Source organism: Limulus polyphemus, unplaced genomic scaffold (genome assembly GCF_000517525.1).
Source record: "Limulus polyphemus unplaced genomic scaffold, Limulus_polyphemus-2.1.2 Scaffold220, whole genome shotgun sequence".
Lineage (NCBI taxonomy): Eukaryota > Metazoa > Arthropoda > Merostomata > Xiphosura > Limulidae > Limulus > Limulus polyphemus.
The window spans coordinates 673263-688353 of NW_013665830.1; the positions used below are offsets into that span (position 1 = coordinate 673263).

The following is a 15091-nucleotide window of genomic DNA, read 5'->3' on the forward strand; positions in this document are numbered from 1 at the left end:
AGTACTGTAGAAAGATATTCTGTCTATTGCATTTGTATTTGACAAATTACCATTGTGACTGTTGTACCTTATTTAAAAGTGACAGTACTGTAGAAAGATATTCTGTCTATTGCATTTGTATTTGACAAATTACCATTGTGACTGTTGTACCTTATTTAAAAGTGACAGTACTGTAGAAAGATATTCTGTCTATTGCATTTGTATTTGACAAATTACCATTGTGACTGTTGTACCTTATTTAAAAGTGACAGTACTGTAGAAAGATATTCTGTCTATTGCATTTTTAAAACTTTGAGCTTTAAGATAAATTTTAATGCTGATTTTATTGACAAACATTGATCATATAATAGCTTAATTAAATTTTAAATGTAACTAAGTAAAATCTTGTGATGTGTGTATAGAAAATAGTCACAGTAAGAAAGGAGTTAATTCTATATTATTTCAAACCAATTGAAAGCCAAGGTTTTAATCTATTAAGTGACATATTATTCTATGTTGTTTTCTGTACAGAGATTTATCTATTTCGCTTCCAGTTCAAACTTTATTCCCACAGGAAACACATCGACGAGCTTAAATGAATATTTAATAGCCTTTATGGTAGTTATGGGATATTGTCTGCTTTTTGCATGTTGTTGTTATATGTTTTTTGATGCATTATTCAATTAAATAAAAAAATCATTTAGTGCAATAATACCATTAGTATAGAAAAGTAGGGTTAAGTGTCATCGACAGTCAACAACAAAAAGAAACCGAAGACCCAGGTAAGCTTTATTTCTTGTTTTCGTATATATTCTTTATTTATTATTATAAAAGTAAATATAATGTAAAAAATAGAAACTTTTGTGATATAAGGTTACATTAGGTAAAATAAAAAATAATAATAATAAAAAAATTTCATGAATTATGCTTGAGAATAATCAGTGTGTTACATAATTTTATAGGGTAACATGAGCTACATGTTCGCAAAGTGATTTACATTTTAAATGGCACGAATATTAGTTAGACTTGGTTCAAAGAGCAATAAAACAATAATATTTAAGTATAAACAGATGTATACTGTTATGAGTTTAACTATTTAGGGTAAACAAATGTAGTTTCATGTTACAATTTGAAGTCATTCCAGAAAATGTAATTTAGATTTATTTTGAATTTCATTTTGATGAGTATGAGGTCGGTCAGATTGACCAACCTTGCACTTAGTTAGGGTAGTTAGAATATAAATTTGACTGAAATAAAAGTTTTAGATATTATGCATGTGAAATTTGAGATTTTTCATATAAAGAGAAATATTTTTAATCTTAACATGAAAATCACTTTTCACTTGGAGCAGTCAACACTGTCTCCACATTTTCATGGAGAAATTATGCAAGTGAAAATACTTCATTAAATATTTTCATTTTTTGTTTACTAATGACTTAAACATTACTGAAAGCTTGCGAGATTTCTTGAAGATACACAACACATGTTAGAAGTTATAGTATGGAAATAATAAAGGTCAACTTGGGGTCATGTACTCAGCCGATTCAACTGAGCCCATAGCGAGAGAGTTAATTAAGTTAACGTTATATTGCAGATTCAAAGGTAAAAGAGCATATCCTAATGTTCCAAACCAACCAAGTGAAGCCTCTGCTCATTTCATGTTTGAACTGGCCAAGACTGTACTTACTAAAGCAGGAGGAAACAGTAGTACAGCTGTGCTGTTTACACAACCATCTGCAGGTCAGAACCATAGAGGCCCACACCGTGCTCTCCACATATGTGCTTTCCAAATTGGGCTGTATGCTCTTAAACTACATAATGCTGTTTCTCCTAACTGGCTGTCCCGGACCTACTCTTCACATGTGTCATGGATTACTGGTGTGTATTGTTAATTTACCGTTTTACTTTTTCTGTGTAGCTAATCAGTTTTCATATTTTGAAAAGAAGAGTTACTTCCTTACTGGTTTATTCAAGTTAAAGTTAAGTTTTTAAACTCATCAGACTTTCTACGTATTCTTCTTGATATTCGGTAAGTATATCCATTACCTGAGAATTTAGGTGTTGCTAGTAATTTGGCTTAAGGGTATTGGTAATAATCATGTCTTTTAATATTCAAGAGAATTCCGTATGTGGCTGACTGCAAAACAGTCAAGGTTTTTTAGAAGATAATCAGATCAGTTATTTGGGTTTGTATAGTTTTACAACTATACTCCTCTAAACTAAGAAAAAAGCCACAATCATAAATATTTTGCATTGATTTGATTGTCTGTCTTTTACATAGACAAGCATGAACAATTTTTGAGGAAAATTTAAGTTAATCCTCTTGTTAAGCTGGAATAAAGTATTTGCAACCAGATTTTTTTTTTTTTTTCAGAATATTTCATCAAAAGTAATTGACAGTAAAATGTATACCAGATGAACATAAAGTTCTTTTAGTGTCTTTATTTTGTTACATGTATAAGAAATACAATCAGTCATCAAATTTCACATTGTTGCATGGCATACATGTACAAAAAATATTAAGCTATAAGGATTGATAGCAAAATTTACTTGGAATTTTCATTTATTTATTTTTGTAGTTCCTTTGAGTTTCTTTAATACAGCAGTCTTAGTCTGAAAATCATGATTTATTTAACAAATACAGTTGACTAAGAATAACCCATGTAGCCTAGCTTTAAAATAGATATTGAGTTTGTATTAGTGTCACCTGAAAACCTTGTATTGAAGCAGAATGTATTCTGCCTACATTTTTTTTAAAGCTTTCTGTATGTAAAATGTTTCTGGTATCTGGATGTACATGCACATTATTACCATTTTGTATTCAATTTCATTAACTTCAAGGTCTTATGAAAGATATGTTTTTGAGCCTCTGAATATACATGTGTCTTGACTTTTCAATATTTGAAACTGCAGAGTTGCTGATGTGTTCTTAAAAGACATCTGAAAGAATTTCAGTTAGTCACATTTTCAGCATGTTGAAATATGCTTACTCAATATGCTGTGTAAGATTGTAGCTTTTGAAACGTCTTATACCACAAGATATCCTGAAATATGTTCAGCTGTTATAAAAGTGATTACCTGCATTTTGTTAGAGGTTTCGTGCATTTTGGATCCGGACTTGTACAACACTGTTTAAATTCCATTATAGAAAATTCATCACAATTTAAGAAGATACTAGTGATTAATTTCATATTGTTATTTTTATTTTCACCCTCATCACAATAGGTCAGGCTATGGAGATAGGTAGCTTAGCCATCAAGGACATTCTTATTGACTCTTGGGAAGGTCATCTAACACCTCCTGAAGTAGCCTCCCTTGCAGACAGGGCATCAAGAGTCAGAGATCCAGCAATGGTTAGAGCTGCAGCTGAGCTAGCTCTATCCTGCCTTCCTCATGCACATGCACTTAACCCTAACGAAATTCAGCGTGCTCTCATACAATGTAAAGAACAGTGTGTCGAGATGCTGGAGCGTGCATGTCTGGCAGTGGAGTCTGCAGCAAAGGGAGGAGGAGTGTATCCTGAGGTTTTATTTGATGTAGCTCACAGGTGGTAAGTCTGAGACCACTGTCATTTATTGATAAATCATTGGAAAATATTGTTTTGCTACTCGTCAAAATACATTTATTAAATACTGAAAGACAGTTGTGTAGTGAATTATTTTGTCTGCAAAACAAGTTCTGGCCAATGGGATTTGATATGTAATGTATATATTTTTTTTCTTTCATGATTACAGTTTATGATATAAGTTTATAAAGAATGTTTTCAGACATAAAAATATACCATGTAGATGATAGTAGTATTCTGCTTATAGAACAGTGTAGTTTGAATGATTTTATATGTTTGCTAATTAATGAACTCAGTATTAACTTTAAAAATATGTTTCTCTGCACTAGGTATGAACTCTATGAAGAAACGCTACAAGGCCAGCAAGATCACATCTCAGAATCTCATGGTTTTTCTGCTGACATGACTTTTGGACATTCGAATACAGAGCAGTCTGGAACCCCTGTGTCTTCAGCTGCAGAGACATTAGCCATGTTGACTACTTGCCAGGTTGAAGGAATGGTTACCACAACTCCCACAGTTCAGGTCTTTCCACAACTTAGTTGTCAGCCTGTATCTTATTCCCTTCCATACCCTGCACCTCCTTATGGCTATATTCAAGGTGTCCCTAGTCCATTTCCTCATGGCCCTGTACCCCTTCACCCTGCATATCTTCCACCTCCCCCTACTTATGCTTATCCAGCACTGGCAAGTGCTTCTTACTATCCTACAACCTACACATCAACAGTAGCAGGTGCAGTTCATGTACGACACACTACTCCAGGACTCTATACTGGACAGCTGTTAGGTGTGCCAGTGACACAGGCAGCAATGACCCAACCACGGCCAGTCTTGCCAGTTAGTCCAAGTCCTCCACCTTCTGTCCCTCCACCTCAGCAGCCTCAAGTAAGTTATAAAATAACTTTTTTAATATGGTAGGTTATATTGGGCATTTACATGAAAAATATATCATAGTATGTAACACAAAATTAGATTTGTTAGTATGAGTATAATTATCTTTAATTTTCAGAATAATGTAACATTTTGTAGTGGAAGTTCTGCTGTATGTAATAGTGTAGTTCAATATATGATATTTTATGTAATATTAGCAGGAGATTGGGGGTAGATAGTTATGTAAATGTGTATACTGTTTTGCATAAACAGCTTAAAATGTTTTGATCAAAAACAACTATACAGTGTTATGAATACTATGCAGGTTTCTTTTATATATGTACTTATATGTTTTAGAAAAGTGGTGTATATATTTAATTGTTTTGATATTATTCAAGCCAGCCTTCTTCATGTGCTAACTTGAATCTGATAGTTGTAAGACAGATCTTTGATGAAACTTCAAAAAATTGTACAAAAGTCAAAATACAGTACAACTGTATTATATTGCTGGTTTTTGTGCTAAGAAGCATTTGTTTTTTTGTAATCAAGTCACTAAATTATGACATTGTGTTTCAATTGTTCTTACATTTCTAACTCCTGTTAAGTTTAGGTTTTTACTATATTGGTAAGAAGTTTATAATTATGTTATTAACTTTAAAGGGAATGTTAAAAATACATTAGATAATGAAATATTTTGCTTATTGTTCATCTGAAATCTAATCCCTTTGAAAGGTAAAATGAAAAAATAATTAAATTTTTAGTTTAGGCATGGTTCTCAGAAATGAACAAAATTCATAATAGTTATTCTTTTGTAAAAGTACCACGAAAGTTCTTTGCGCATACAAATATCTGTTTATTATAGAATTTCGACGATAATACAATACATAAAATTTCTCAAGTTAGAGCATTTAACCTGATTGCACATAAAATTTAAAAACTATACTTTTTTGTTATTCAGATTATAACTTATTTATTTCTAATCTTAGATGTTAGATAGAAAATAAAGTTTAAAATTGTTTTTATCCCAGGTTCACAACCCAATATCTCAGCTAAATCAGCGACAGTTGAACTACCTGTTAGCAGCATATCGTGTTGGAATGTTAGCTATGGAGACCTTAGCCCGTAGAGTACACGATGACAGGCCACAGGCTAAATATGCACGCACCCCTCCATATGGTGAAGATGTGAAATGGCTTCTTGGAGTTGCTAAAAAATTGGGTCAGTGAAAATTTTTATTTATTACTATGTCCATATTCTATCGATATATTTAATTCTTTGTAGAGATATTTATACCAAACTTAGTGAGAAGTACATGAAATTCTTTGTTTCTGCTCCCATGGTGATATATATTTTTCATTAGTTGTAAAAGTGTGTGGGTCAAAGAAAATTACAAAGAATGCCATATTACAAAAGTTCTTAAATCAAGACAGATTTTTTTAATTCTGTTTTTTATTAACTATTCTTGAAATTTTGATTATTTTGTAGCAGTTGATAATAAGAATATTTGATAGTAAAATAAAAAAAATATTTGTCAAATGAACAGCAAAACTATTTACTTTAAAAGAGTGACACAAACAGTTTTCGTTTTATTTCTGTTTCTAATTGGTGATCATAACATGTCATAAATTTAAGATATCACTTTATACCCTTCTCTTTTCAGGGACATCATATCTTCATGATTTCTGTATCTGCACGGTTAATAGTGTTGCCAGCCCTTTTGTTCTTCATGACTTGGTTTTGGATGCAGCTCACTATCTCTCTCTGTCAAGTTCATCCCCTATGGCTCAAGGCCTAAGATCCCATCTCCTCACACCCCTTATTCAGAAATGTCAACAGATGTGAGTGTATTTCTAATTGTTCTTTACAAGTTGTCAGAAATTTCATTAGAAAGATACTTTTCCCAGAACAGAAATGATAAAGAATGAATATTTCTGTACAAAGAATTGATTGTATTCTGAAAAATCATAATTTTTTCTAGAATGTTAGAATGTGAATAGTGGATTAACCGTCTCACACTGGGTAGGGTCAAAGTGCAAATGTCATGCCCTTTTCCAGAAATACCTTCAAAATTTAACTGGACTTTATTATGAATATATGTATATAAACATGACATCAAAATATAGTTGATAATTCAAATTTTGATATTACATAAATGTTAATATCTTAATTTCAAAAGGAAATATTTAAAAATTCTCAATCGTCACTCCTCTGTATCACGTGAAATTTCTTTGCTCTGAATTACCCATTTTAGATTTTCTTTATACTCCTCCATGACCTGAGTTTGGCATAAGTTATGCATTTATATTCTAGGTATTTCTAAATTGTAAAGTAAACTTATAGTCTTCATTCATGGTTTACTGAGATATATACAAAAAAAAAGTCAAACTTGCATGCCACCCATGCTACCACATCTAGCCTTTCAAAAAATGACAATAATTCTCTGACATTTGCTGTTTGATTACTTATAACCAGCTGGAAGAGCAGGTTTCAGTTTACTGAATTTCCTATATGGCTAGCTCATTCTGATGACAGTTTTCAAATTATTCAGCCTGCAGTTTTATTGCTACTATCTTCAGGATTGCCTTGAATAGCTAACAGAATTATTTTAACCCACTTACAGGTTAGTTAGAAAGCCAGGTACATTAGTTTTATATTTTTTGTATATGTTAATATTTTATGTTCTTAACTGCATATTTGAAATAAATAATTATATTATGTGCTTCTAACATCATTAAAAGAAAAGTTTTGTTGGGGGCCTGAGAACAAAAAGAAATAACACCCCCAAAAGTAAATACTAAATTTCTTGTTTTTAATGTATGTATATTTTTTAAAAGTTACTAAAATGCAAAAACTAAAGAACTGGTTTGGGTAGATAAGAGAAGTTAAATAAACAAGGTACTCGTGATAGTTTACACACAACACTTGTGTGATTGTGTAATTTGATGGTTACTTGATTGTTTGTTTATACTAAGCTGTCCCACTGTGATAATAGCTTTTGCCATTCTCTGATATGAGAGTGCCTAAAGAATGGTAGAGCAACAAAATAAGTGAGCAGGAATTTTGAAAAGTATTAGTTTAGCTGTAAGAATAATTAGTCTGTTAGAATGTGCAGTCTTTCTAGAAATAAAATGTGTAGCTTAAATATATTTTGTATTTTTAAACTTTTCATTTTACCCTACATTGTGGATTTCACTACACTTAGTGTTAGGGTAGAGAAAATACAAATCAAGTGTAAAGTTTTACTTGAAAAAAAACTTTTGATATTCATATAGAAGGTTCTAGAGGTTATGCAATTGAAATTTAAACTGTAAGATGAAAAAGTAATTTTATTTTTAATATTGGAAATCCTCTTGCACTTGAACTGACTCAGTAATGTCTTCATAAATTCACAAACAAATTTTTAGTAAAGATAATTTAAAAATTAATTTTTTTTTCCACAAGAGACTTGTAATGTTTACTAAAAGCTTTCCAAATTTCATGAAGATACACTTGATACATTAGAAGTAATAATATGTTCAGTTTCATGATTACATGGTGGCTGCAGGATTGCTCCAAATGACCGAGCCCATAAATGGAGGGTTAAAGAAAGGGTGGTTTCTGTGCACAGGTTTCAAAAAGTACTGCACTTGGTTCATGAACAAGGTTGACAACACACATAGCCCTTTCTCAGGTGTATATAACTAATCTAAAATTATTTAAGTGTAATCCTTGTACCCTTTAGCACTGAAACAAATATCGAGTACACACGAGATAAACCCTAAAGCTGCATTAAGTAGTTCATACTCAGTGTAGCTTTTTATTTATTTGTAACCTATTTTTTCAATATGTGAAATATACAAAAGTTTTGAACTAAAGTTGTTTTAACCTTATGCATAATAAAGGTCCAAAGTGAGCATGTTATGACCTTGTTACGGTTACATTCTAAATTGAATTAAATAACTTTATTATCAATGTCTGTTAGTAACCTTGTTATCAAAATGTGGTTTATGATTAAAATTTTTATTTTTCCTTGGTATTTGATTTCTTAATTCAAAAAGAAGTTTTTGAATAAATTCTCAACCTTCATTTCTCTGTTACATGACATGTTTATGCTCTGAATTGCCCATTTTCTGAGTTTCCAGTTAATTAGAAATGCATATTGTAGGTACTGACAAGCCAGAATACAAACTTGGAATCTCCAATCTTCTTACTTTACTAAGGTGTATAATAACAAAATGTCAAGCCCCTCCCTGTCTTTCAAAAAAATGTCAGTGATTCTCTGAAATTTTTATTGGATTGTTTGTAATTAATGGAAAGAGCAGCTTTGTCTTTACCATATTCCTTTTATTGTTATTTATTTTGCTGCCCTTAAATAAACATTTAGTCTCAGTTTTATTGTTTGCCATCATGTTTTTCTGCTTCAATTAGCTAACAGAATATTTTAACTCTATGGTATTTATGGAACATTCTTTTCTAGCAAATGATAATTTTTTTGTGTTCTAAAATGCATATTTGATGATTTTATGAAGAACCAACATAATATGGAAAACTAGTATTAAGAAAGTATGCTCTTGAGTACAAGTTTCTGAAATAGGTTTCAACTCTAATGTAAGCTCAAAATTTTTTGTTTTTAATGTATATTTTTTTTATTTATTATTATATATTTTTCAACAAAATTAACTGAAATATAAAAATTAGACTTATTAGGTTAGAAAAAATTAAAATTTCACGAGGTCAGGATCAGCTAACTGCATCACTCGTGATCATAACCTGATCAGTTGTTTAGACTAAGTTCTCCAGCTGTGGTTAATTTCCTGTCATCTACTTAAATATGCCTAAAGGGCATTGTTAAGTAATTAAATTAAAAGGAAGCAGATGTGAAAAGGTTAGATACCTGAGGATATTTCAATCAATAATTGTATTTGTTTGTTACAATCTGCAGTCTTTCTACAAAAGAAAAAGGCATTAGTGATTTTATTTTGTATTTTGCAATTTTGGGGTTCAAGATTTTGCTACAGTTAGTGTTAGGGTACAGAAAATAAAAGATAAAATTTAAAGTTTTACCAAAAAATTATTTAATATTCATGTAGGAGGTTCTAAAGGTTATGCAAATAAAATAAGAAAACTGTAAGGTGAAAATAATTATTTTTATTCTTAACATTAAATTCACTCTTCACTAAGACCGACTTAGTAAAGGCTCTGTAAATTGTGTAAAAATAATTTATTAAAATATCTGAAATCTTTGTGTACAACAGACTGGTAATTTTTACAAAAAGCTTGCCAAATTTCATGAAGATACACACAGTACATTCAGAGTTATAGTATGCATAGTGTATTTAACCCGTACACGAAGATTTAATTGAACATCTTTAATATAATTGTTTTAGATTTCTGGTTATGTTACCAAAGTATTTTTATTGTGTGTTAAGTTTTATAACTTTTTTTTTAAAATAGTTGAGGCTAAAGTTCATTGTTGAAATTACAAAATTACTGATATGTATTGAAAATTTTTATACCTTGCAGTATTCTGTGTATTGAGTTATTAGTAACATAGTTTGAAGTAATGGAGATTTATTCCAAATTGTTTTGTTCCTGAATATGTATTTGATATTGGTATATAGGTTTATAGCATGCACTCACTTCAAGATGTACCACATCACACCTGCTGAATATGAAGAATTTGTCAACATTATTCGAAAAGCAAGGTCAGCTTTTCAGCTCACCCCAGGAGGGATGGTTCAGTTTTCAGAGCTGTTGCAGAGTCTGCGTCGCTCCAAGTCCTGCAAAAAAGAACTCTGGCAGAAAATTTCAAGTGTTCTTGTTACATCAGCCATTTGATGATAAATAACATAGCATCAAAACATTTCTTTAAGATAACATACATTCTGAGCTATTTGTTGTCTATGTTTTAAAGCATGCTCTTTTCTGTTTTGAAAGCCACTGCGGTATCTGGACCTGCTGTCATTTTTTAGGGTATTCGATCTTCACATCATCGTCTACCATGAGAATGACTGTCCAAATACACCTATTGGCTCAGGTCTCAACATGGTCATCAAAAAGTGCTCAAACTCATTATGAGAAAAGGTTTTAACTGTTTGTACATTCAGTTGGTTTGTGTTTTCTAATTTCTGACTGTACACCAATTACATTATTATTATTGTTGTTGTGGAGTACTCTTACAATGAAAAACTCTTATATATTGGTGGTTTGTTGTTATTAAAAACAGCTTATTCATAGAAGCATATCTGTAAATGTATGTTACTTACAAGAATCCACTATCATATTGTTGTTCACTGACTAATACTTTTGGGTAAAATCCATCCATAAGATAAACAAAGTGTCCCACAGGAAATATTTTGAATCTTTTAAAGACTATTGTATTATTACAGGATTTTATTACAAATTCTCAGGTCCCATTCAGTCGAGAAAATAACATGTATGCAGTATCCTTAAAATATGGAAAACTTATAAATCAAAATTGTTGCTTTTTGGGAAAGTATGATCATTTTACTTGTTTAGAAACTAATTAACACTTAATTATTTCATTCTTTATCATATAAAATTATCAAATGCAAATGTTAACTTGAGTGAGGATATTTCTATAGAAATTAAGAAAACTATAGAAGACATTGGGTACTTTTTTTATACCATTTATGATTGGGAATGGGATCCTGAAGTGGGCTCTGAGTAAAGTTTTATGAATCCCTTTATGTAGATAAAGAATGCTCCTTTAAGTAGCTTAAAGAACACGGTGCAAAATAAATGCTTCCCAAACTTGATGTCAGTTTACAAAAATTAAATAATTTTAGAATATTAGGTGGTTGTACTTATCTCCACTCTCAAGGTGGTTATGCTGTAAAGCAAATATTGATTTTTTTTTTTCATTGAAATTACACTCTTGACAAAAATATAAAATGTGTTGTACTATCTTCCCCCTCATTTTTTGCTTTATTTTTGTGTACTAATATAATGTAAACTAATTATGAAAGATTGTATCTGTTATGTAATTTTATTATAATTTGTTTGCTTTCTTTGCTCTTCATTTAGGCTTGTTGAGCAGAATTGATAATGAAAGTTGTACTATAGGAACCAGGGGCAGAACAATCTGATTCAGTTCATATTAATCCTAATAAGTTAGCTATTAAACTGACTGTTTTATTATCATTGTACTTATACTTTCACTTTAACCCAACTAACAAAGTCTTATAGTTTTTGTTGTTGTTTGAGTAATCATTGAGTGTTTAGTAATTTTATGCATTAGCTTATGACATTGTTGAAAATCAATAGACTTGTAAACATAGATCAGAAACCTGTAATGTTGACCTTGATGGTTTAAAAGTCCATTGTTGTTTCTAGAATACAAGTGAATTTATTAATGACATTTTAAGTATCATTTAGCTTTCACTGTGCTAAAAGATTATGCATGGTGTGATTATATATGTAGACATAAAAGGTACATGTTTCTTTGGTTTTATCGTGAGTCAGGGGTAGTTGGTATACATGTTTTTATCTGGTAGATATTTGTACTAATAACAGTATCATGAAAACTATTTTATTACTTTCTCAAACTCCCTGATTCAAATAGATACAGTCTTGTTTATCATCACACGTTTGGTGATAGTTCAAAAACTGCACATGAAATGGAAGAAACAGTCATTCTACTGAACAGTTATAAGCCAACAAAGTTTGTTTTTCATTTATAAAATAGTAATAAAAAAAAACACTCATAGCTCCAATTTTTATATTCCAGTTCTATGGTGTGTGTCCCCACCCCACTCCACCTTCCCAGATACATAGTTGTGATGTTTTATCTTAGATAGGATGTATGCTCTAAAAATATTTTAAGTTGAAAAAAACAATGTTTCAGTACTGTGTATATTTGTGATGGTGTCTTTCCTCAGTTAGTTATTGTACTTTTGGTATATGTTGTCTTTGTTTCTTCAGAAAAAAATATTTTATTTCACCTATAGCTTGCTCATTAAAACCTCTCAGAACAAAGGTTATTTTAGCCATAGTAGAAGAAAGTTGTAAACCAAAGTACAAGACATGTTCTTCCCTGTAATTTTATCTAGTAACAACAGATTGTTTATACACAATATTCAGGCTTTCGCATGGTATGAAGAAAGACAACAGTACAAGAGAATCAATTGTCAGTAGTTTTTCATAACAAAACACAAACCATTGTTTGGGTTGTCAGTCTATGCTAAAGTGATCTATTGTTGAAATGTTTTATTTTATGAATATCAAGACTGTGCCAGAAAAGCTCTGAATTTACTAGTGTCATAGTGAAATAATTTCTAATTTGCTCACTTCAAATAATTGTATTATAGTTAATCAGCCATACTTAAGATCAGTGTACCTCAGATGTCACAGTTATATTAGATGTGAAAATATTGCTTATAAATTTCAATTGATTGTCATTTGAATCTATAACTGGAGCATTTAATTATGATACATTTGGCATTTTGGACACTTCTTCATCATAGATTGAGCAACTTTAGAGGCTTAACAGAACAAGAAATATTTTGAAATGATACATTCACAAAAATCTTTCTAAAATGATAGCTTTCATTAATTACTTTACAAAAAGATATTTAAATACTACATTTTTGTAAACAAGATTTCATTTTAGAACATCTCTTTCATTTTCATAGAAATTTGGGTATACTGTAGTCAATAGACATATGTTTAAAACCATTATGGATCAACAAAATTATGGGAGTTTTCTGAAGGTATAGATGAACCATATCTGAGTTCTTATGAGATTATTTTCTGTCACAAACAAGTCAAGTCTGTTTGATAATTCTACATTTGATAAATAGCTGTTACATAGGTTCTCGTAAATGGTAATTTGTCAAATACAAATGCAATAGACAGAATATGTTTCTACAGTACTGTCACTTTTAAATAAGGTACGACAGTCACAATGGTAATTTGTCAAATAAAAACGCAATAGACAGAATATCTTTCTACAGTACTGTCACTTTTAAATAAGGTACGACAGTCACAATGGTAATTTGTCAAATTTCCTTTTGAAATAATTAATTTATCTTTAAGGTTCCTTTTGAAATAAAAAAATTAAAACTTAGATAATATTAACATGAGTCAAGAACTGTTCATCTGAACATGCCCCATGAAACTGGAAATAAGAATGCATAGACAGAGCAATTAATCTAGATTCTTTCTATATATGGTAAGTTAACATGAGTCAAGAACTGTTCATCTGAACATGCCCCATGAAACTGGAAATAAGAATGCATAGACAGAGCAATTAATCTAGATTCTTTCTATATATGGTAAGTTAACATGAGTCAAGAACTGTTCAAACTACAAAGAAACAAATTTAACATTTTGTGACCTTGCAGATCACGAGAGAATAAAGTAAAATTTTATTAATTTTTCTTTAAGGCCTAGAAAGAATCTAGATTAATTGCTCTGTCTATGCATTCTTATTTCCAGTTTCATGGGGCATGTTCAGATGAACAGTTCTTAACTCATGTTAAACTTCCATATATAGAAAGAATCTAGATTAATTGCTCTGTTTACACATTCTTATTTCAAGTTCCATAAGACATGTTCAGAGAAAGGAGAAATAAATTTTTATGTAGTAGTGACAGATGCCACACCCACTTTCTACCACTGAGTTGCAATTTCTCAGCCAATAATACTTAGTTCAGCTAGTTTGTCATAACCAATGGAAAGAGCTCATTTTGAAGTAAGTTCTCTTTACTGTTATTTAAAAATTGGCACAAAGAATTATATAGAAAACTAGTCAAACTACTCTTAGCATTGTTATTGCTTTGTCCCTGCCACTTTGGTGTTATTTCTCACCTAGAAATACATTATTTAGATAGACAGTTGCATTGTATTCAGGTTTTATATTTCACTTAATTATGTGTTATTTATGTTTTAAGATGTATATTTGAAAGGATTAATAGTTTTTCTATATATAAGCCAACATCTACTCGATGTAATAGTGTAATATGTGAACGCCACCATGTTGTGCCAAAGACAGAAGTTTCTTTGCCCACAATACATAAATACTGATGTGTGTTGCAATGAATAACAGTGCTAAAGGACAGGAAAGGATAATAAATTATATGTGAAAATGTAAAGATATGCAAAAAAAGAACATGTTTTAAGAATATTTCACCAAATATTAATCCTATCAGCATGGGTACCCTTTACATGACACAAGGTTTTAGTGTCTTACATTCAAAATTTTATTAAACTACTTTTTGTTTATGTTATACCAATTAGAATAGCATAAAATCTTAGCTAATAATCCATATTTTAATAGTATACAAGTTTTAAGTTCTTAATACTACAAGGAAATATATAAAAGAAATCCTGAAATTCCACTAGTGCAACGCACGTGACACATTTTGTCTTAGAATGTCATCATCATCCCTATTTTATCCATCACCCCTCGAAAATGTACAAAATTAAATGTAAAATACACTCTATAAAACAGTTATTGCTGAAACAGACCAACGTTTTTATAAACTTCCATTTTGTTTGGTTACAGAGATATTCAATAGAAAATCAGACCCCTCATGCAACACCCACTTGTCACATCTTCTCTTTCACAATTCATTGATAGTTCTCTCGTATGTTTCATTATATATTACCTATGACCAATAGAAAGTCAAGATTTTAATCTATCAAATGGCGTATTGTATAACGTTGTATTCTGAA

The 15091-nt window shown here is 30.6% G+C and overlaps 1 protein-coding gene across 1 annotated transcript in view; it reads left to right on the forward strand.

The window, feature by feature from the left end:
* LOC106478522 (zinc finger SWIM domain-containing protein 8-like) overlaps positions 1–13341 on the forward strand; it is a 57057-nt gene extending 43716 nt beyond the window's left edge. Inside the window, exons 19-24 of the mRNA XM_022382142.1 lie at positions 1574–1857; positions 3205–3529; positions 3874–4429; positions 5443–5632; positions 6075–6252; positions 10015–13341. Coding sequence (XP_022237850.1) covers positions 1574–1857; positions 3205–3529; positions 3874–4429; positions 5443–5632; positions 6075–6252; positions 10015–10231 — 1750 coding nt within the window. The 3' untranslated portion in view covers positions 10232–13341. The remainder of the gene's footprint in view (positions 1–1573; positions 1858–3204; positions 3530–3873; positions 4430–5442; positions 5633–6074; positions 6253–10014) is intronic.
* Positions 13342–15091: the final 1750 nt, after the last annotated feature.